This window comes from Hemitrygon akajei, chromosome 5, assembly GCF_048418815.1.
Source record: "Hemitrygon akajei chromosome 5, sHemAka1.3, whole genome shotgun sequence".
Classification (NCBI taxonomy): domain Eukaryota; kingdom Metazoa; phylum Chordata; class Chondrichthyes; order Myliobatiformes; family Dasyatidae; genus Hemitrygon; species Hemitrygon akajei.
In genome coordinates, this window is record NC_133128.1 from 10244209 (window position 1) to 10251230 (window position 7022).

The following is a 7022-nucleotide window of genomic DNA, read 5'->3' on the forward strand; positions in this document are numbered from 1 at the left end:
CATATGCCAGTAAACTCAGCCTTGATGTGTTCATCAAATGGATGTCAGCACTATGCCACTTGTATAACCGCACAAGGTCATAAGCAGTATGTTGGAGGCACTAAAGGGTTAATATCCAGTTCCAAGTTGATTATTGGCGTATGTCAAATTGTGTAAGGACTGCACCAGAGACCACGATGTGTACATCACAATTTCCTCTCTGCCTAATTGTCAGTGTGGTTTAACCACACCCTGCACCCACCACAGTCCATACTGTATGAGGCTATTAATGCCCTGTCATTATCTTGCATTGATCATTTCTGGGGGACAGTCTCCTGGGGCTGTTGGAGAGAGAGACTGCCACTGGATTGAGAGCTGGTCGCCTATATGTCTGGGGAATGTCTTTCAGTGAGTGAGAGGAAAATATTACGAGGGAAGTAAAGAATGCATTCAACTTCTGCTCCATGTGAAGTGATTCACTTTGAAAGTTGAATTTAAAGGCAGAACACTGGGTCAATAGCAGGATTTTTAGCAGTGTGGGGGAACAGAGGGATCTTGGGTTCATGTCCACAGATCTGTCAAAATTGTCATCAAAGTTGAAGGGGTTGGTAAGAAGGCTTATGGGGCATCAGCCTTCAGTTGTCAGGGGATTCATTTCAAGAGCCATGAGTTAATGTTGCAGCTCTGATGCTTTAAGACCATGCTTTATTGTATTAATAAAGTTATGCTGTATGATTTTTTATTTTCTGCAGACCTTTTCAAAATGTAATATGTACCTTTTATTACATTATACAATTGAATATTTAATATTTTTTGCTGTTTAAAATGATAATTCAGTTCATTAAGTTAGGCTATTGTAATAATAGCCAATAGGATTTGTTTTGTTAAAATTTTGTGTAATGAAATGCGCCAGAACATTCTGGAGGGCTTGGGGGAAGCCATTTTTGGGGGAGAGTGCAGGAGTTTTAGAGGAAAAAGGAGAAAGGAAATGGGCAACAAACATAGCACAAGAATATGAGCTCACTTGGAAGGGTAGATACTGCTGTTGGAAAATCCTCGTGCAGACAATGGTCTCATGGGGAAAGTATAGATCTTTTAATTAGCTAGTTATCACACAACAAACGGGATTGATTACGCAACAATGAACTCCCATGATTATGTGCACACTATAGGCTAATACATGTGTAATGGGCCCTTTACTTTGCTTGTTATAGTTTAAGATATTTTGTCACTATATGTATTGTTGAGTTGTGTTGCTGTTAGCTTGTATTTACGGTAATAGTTAACTTATTACAAGCCTATGGTGAGAGGGTTGCATTTGGAGTGTTGTTCAGTTCTGATTGCCATGTTGCAGGAAGGGTGTGGAAGCTTTAGAGAGGGTGCAGAGGAGATTTACCAGGATGCTACCTAGATTAGAAACTTATGTGGAAAGACTGAATGAGTTGGGGCTTTTCTCTTTGGACTGAAGGAGGATGAGAGATTGATAGATGTATAAGAAGCATAGATTGTGTAGACTTTTTCCCCAGGGCATAAATGGTTTATACCAAAGGGCATAATTTTAAGATGACTGGACGGGAAGTATAGGGGTAACTCAGGGGTAAGATTTTTAAAAAGCGAGTGGTGGGTGTGTGGAACACCCTGTAATGGTAATGGTAGAGGCAGATTCATCAGGAGCATTTAAGAAACTCTTAAAAGGATGATAGAAAAATAGAGGGCTATGTAGGAGGGAAGAGTTATATTCTTGGTTCATCAGGGCATGTAGAGATATGAGGAGAAGGCAGGAGATTGGGGCTGAGAGAGAAAGTGGATTGGCCATGATGAAATGGCAGACTCAATGGGCCAAATGGCCCGATTCTGCTCCTTCTGTATATCTTATGGTCTTGTATTGATCTTGGAGTAGGTTAAAGGACCAGCACAACATCGTGGGCCAAATGGCCTCCATGTGCTGTGGTGTTCTATATTTAATATATAGTATTTACCAGATCCAATAAACTCTCCTAACTCAAGGTGAATCACTAAGGAAATCACAGGCAGTGGGTGACACACTACTATGTATTACTGTGATTGTAAGCATGCCAAAATTTCAGTTCATTGTCATCTGCACTTTTTTGTTCAAATTGTGTTCTTTTGTATAAAAATGTTTATAACTTGAATCTATGTACAAGTGTGAGGAAAACTTACTTGCAGCAGCATCACAGGCATTGTATAAGCAGCAGTTGTTGTGGCTAACACTCTAGATAGTTGGACTACCTCCTCTAAAGCAACATGGGAGCACCTCGATTAGAGGAATTATGGTAGTTCTCAAAGGTGACTTCCCAACCACCTCTCAAGGTAACTTGATTTGGGATGGGCAATAAACGGTGGCCTTGCCTGCGATGGCTTCATCCTGACTGGAGCAGCCTGGAGCAAAAGAAAAACAAAGCAAACATCTGAACATAAACAGAACCAATTCTAGCTTCGCTTTCAGTTAATGTTCTGAAAAATTCCTGGTCAGGGCCCAGTAACATCCGTGTTCCCTACTGATGACAGCATCGATGGCACGGTTATCCCTTCAGCCATCAGGTTCCTGAACCAGCATGGACAACTTCACTCTCCTCCACACTGAGCTGATTCTACAGCCTATAGACTCACTTACAAGGACTCTATAACTTATTTCTCAATAGCATTTATTATTATTTGATTTTTTTTGTATTTGCAGTTTGTTTTTTGGTACATTGTTGTCAGTCTCTGTAGATTTTCATTGATTCCATTGTGTTTCTTTGTTTCTACTGTGAATGCCTGCAAGAAAATGACTCTCATGCTGACATTTACCGGAGATAATAAATTTACTTTGAACTTTGATGTGAGGAAGCTTGTATAAACAGGCCGCCCTGCAGTGGTGAGCTCATCTTTTTTTGCTGAAACAGGTTGCAAGATCCTTGGAAGGAGCAGAAGCGGTGATCCTACTAACCTACGGCCTTGGCAACGTTCCCGACGACGACTGGTTCTTCAAACTACTGCGCAAAGCCGTGACCTCTGGGGCGTTGATTGTTTGCAGCACCCAGTGCTATCGAGGTGCTGTGTGTGAGGTTTCCCAGGTTAGTCCTGAGGTTCGCCAAGTTCATCGGGCGTATGAGGTGAGAGGCATAGATCAAACAAGTGCTTCCCAGGTCACAAGTGGCTCATACGAGTGCATTGCAGCTGGCGTGGAGAAGTGTTCCACCACCCGTTCATGACCTTGGTGGGATGTCCCTTCAGACTTCTGTGCCTTCTGCCCAGTGCAAGAGGGGGGAAGAGAAAATGTCTGGGCTGAGTGGAGCCTTTGATGGTGTAGGCTGCTTTATCAAACCAGTAAGACGGGTGGCACAGTAGTGTAGCGGTTAGCACTATGCTTTACGGTACCAGTGACACGGGTTCAATTCCTGCTGCTGCCTGTAAGGTCTTTGTACGTTGTTCCTGTGACCATGTGGGTTTCCTCTGGGTGCTCCGGTTTCCTCCCACATTCCAAAGACCTGCTGGGTGGCAGGTTAATTGGTTATTTTTGAATTGTCCTGTGATTAGACTAGGGTTAAGATCGGGATTGCTGGGCAGCACAGCTTGCAGGGCCGGAAGGGTCTACTCCACACAGTATCTCAATAAATAAACAAATAAACATACAAAGTAGTGACAGAGTCCATGAAGGGGTAGGTTGGTTTCTGTGATGGACTGGGCTGTATCATGGCAACTTCACCAGAAAGACTACAGCGGTTCAAGGAGGTTGCTGCACACCACCTTCTCCGGGGTAATTAGTGATGGGCAAAAAACGCTGGGCTTGAGGCACAGCTCGATCTCTAGGCTTTCTGAGGAGACCGATGTGCGCTGGGCTTCCCACCCCAATTCTTCCAGCTTTTCACAGGAGCACCTTCGAGAGGGTCCTGTCTGGCCGCATCATTGTGTGGGATGGAAGCTGCAAGGCATCGAACTGTAAGACCCTACAGAGGACAGTAAGAAACACCAAGAAAATCACTGGGGTCTCCCCAGCCCCCCAAGGAGGGACATTTAGTGTAAGCATTGTATATGAAGGGCCCGAGGCATTGTTACCACCCATTCCACAGTCTCTTTGACCCACCACCATCACTAAAGAGGTACTGAAGCATCAGGACTAGGACTGTCAGACCGGGGAACAGCTTCTTCCCTCAGACTGTGAGACTAATGAATACTCTGTCACCACCGAGGACTCGTCACTAGGAGAGTGAGCTGTTTACTGTTTATCTGTGCAATGCGCTTCACATGCATTTTGAATTATATTTTATTAACTTATATGTGGTAATATTTTGATTGGTGTGCTGTGTGTGACATATGTTTTGTTGGTGCATTGTGGTCTGGAGGAAAGTTCTTTCATTTGGTTGCATCGACGAGGGGTGATTGATAAGTTCATGGCCTATGGTAGGAGATGAGTTATACAGCTCTCGTTACATGCTCGTGCAGTTCAACTCTTTGAGAGATCATGCAGAAAGTTTGAAGTTAATAACTCATTTCCTTCTACCGTAGGCCACAAACTTATCAATCACCCCGATGAGTTAATAACTTCAAACTTTCTGCATAATCACTCAAAGAGTTGAACTGCACGTGCACGTAATGAGAGCTGTATAACTCATCTCCTTCTACCTTAGGCCACAAACTTATCAATCACCCCTGCTGTGGACACTTTCTGGAGGTCCAAGATCCGTATGCTCCACGACTGCTGGACTAAGTGTGTAAATGTAGGAGGGGACTATGTTGAAAAGTAAATGTGCTAGGTTTTCTAAGACTGACTCCTTCTAGCTTAGGCCACAAACTTATCAATCACCCCTCAAATGCTCAGTCAGATGACAATAAACTTGAACTTGAGGCCCATAATCCCAAAATTACATTCAAAAAGCTACAAATTACAAAAAGTTGCATCCCAAAATTGACATTTAAATAAACCTCGGAACAGCTATCCATTGAGGAGTATAGAAAGGGTAAACGCAAGCGGGCTTTTTCCAGTACTCTTTCCGCTGGGTGAGCCTACAACTGTAAGTCATGGGTGAAGGGTGATAGGTGAAAAGTTTAAGGGGACCATGAGGGAGAACCTCTTCACTCAGAGGTTTTGAGAGTGTGGAATGAGCTGCCGGCACAAATGGTACATGCAAGCTTCATTTCAACATTTAAGAGAAGTTTGGATAGGTACATGGATGGGAGGGGTAGGGCGGCCTATGGTTCTGGTGCAGTTTGATGGGAGAGGGCAGTTTAAGTGGTCTCAGCATAGACTAGATGGGCTGAAGGGCCTGTTTCTGTGCTGTACTTTTCTATGACTCTGACTTTAACTATCTTCATTAAAGCTCTCAGCCTGAGGTGGTTTGCAATATCTTCACATAGTATCCCCATCTCCCTTGACATATCCTGCTCTGTAATAAGACTTTTAAATAGTTTCCTAGTCAAATAAGACGGACTCTTGACCTTGCAATCTACCACATTATGACCCTGCACCTTTTCGTTTACCTGCACTGCACTTTCACTGTAGTTGTCACATTTATTGTGCCTTGTTACTGCTTTACCAATTTCTACTCAATGCACTGTCTTGAATGGACCTCTTGTACAATAAGATAGACTCTTGGGCTCGCCACTACCTCGTTATGATCTTGCACTTTACTGTTTGCCTGCACTGCACTCTGTCAGTAGTTTTTAACACTCTTATCAGCACTGTTAAATAGTTTTGCCTTATACTGGCTCCATGCACTGTGTAATGATCCGATCTGTATGAACAGTAGGTTACACAGGCGTTTCACTGTATACATGTGATGATAATAAACTAATATCAATAGTAAGTCCTGATGAAGGGTCTCTGCATGAAACATCGAGTATTTACTCTTCTCCACAGATGCTGCCTGGCCTGCTGAGTTCCTGTAGCATCTTGTGTATGGTGCTTTGAACTTCCAGCAGCTGCAGGTTTGATCGTGTTTGTGGTAGCAAATATAATTTGATCTGAACGAACAGTATGCAAGAGAAGTTTTTCACTGTTTCTTGGTATATGTGAAAATAATAAACCAATTCCAGTACCAATTTTACATTCACCCAGAAGCTGGTCGCAGCCGGAGTCATCCCCGGACATGACATAACAATGGAAGCAGCCATTGCCAAGCTGGTGTGGGTCCTGAATCAATCAGAGGACAGTGGACGGAGACGAGAGGTTTGTGCATGGCCTCGTTATTGTGCATATAGCTTCTTCTGAGGTACAGCTGCTACATGAGGTCAATAAACAGCGGCTAAAGCTAAAGGAATGATCATTGTGTATAGCTTGAAGGTGGGAAGGGAGAACAGTTTAAAAGAGACATGTGGGGCAAGTTCTTTTACACAGAGTGGTGTGTGCCAGGAATGGGTTATCAGTGGTGGAAACAGATACTATAGTGGCATTAAGATGTTTTTAGTCAGCAGATGAATACTCAGAATAGAGGGATATGGATCATGTGCAGACAGATCGAATTAGGTTTTCTAATGTAATGATCACCCGCCGGCCTCCTCTCTGTGCTGACCTTTTTTAAGTTCTGTCTATATTCCAGCCACCTGATTAGTTCTATTGTAAATAGTTTCAGCTCAGTTCCAAAGCTTCATCCTTTGTCATAGAGACATAGAGTACTACAGCACCGAAGGGCCTTTCAGTTCATCTAGTCTGTACCAAGCCACTTTATTAGGTACAAAGTGTATTTCTGTGTGTTTGTGGTCGTCATCTGCTGTAGCCCGTCCACTTCAAGATTCAATGCGTTGTGCATTCAGAGATGATCTTCTGCATGCCACTGTTGTAACGTTTGGTTAATGGCGTTACTGTCACTTTCCTGTCAGCTTGAACTAGTTTTGCCATTCTCTTCTGATCTCTCTCAATAATTGGATGTTTTATTTTTGTTTATCACAACAGTTTCCGTAAGCTCTAGAGATTGCTGTGTGTGAAAATCCCAGGAGATCAACGGTCTCAGATACTCAGACCATTCTGACCGACACCAACAATCATTCCACCGTCAAATTCACTTAGATCGCATTTTCTCCCTATTCTGGTGTTTGGTCTGAAT

The 7022-nt window shown here is 43.2% G+C and overlaps 1 protein-coding gene across 5 annotated transcripts in view; it reads left to right on the forward strand.

Moving 5' to 3' along the window:
* LOC140727485 (L-asparaginase 1-like) overlaps positions 1-7022 on the forward strand; it is a 48250-nt gene that overhangs the window by 39803 nt on the left and 1425 nt on the right. For 3 of the 5 annotated variants that reach the window (XM_073044832.1, XM_073044829.1, XM_073044828.1), the window contains exons 8-9: positions 2886-3056; positions 6038-6148. In XM_073044832.1, coding sequence (XP_072900933.1) covers positions 2886-3056; positions 6038-6148 — 282 coding nt within the window. The remainder of the gene's footprint in view (positions 1-2885; positions 3057-6037; positions 6149-7022) is intronic. The other 2 variants (XM_073044830.1, XM_073044831.1) reach the window with 2 other exon arrangements.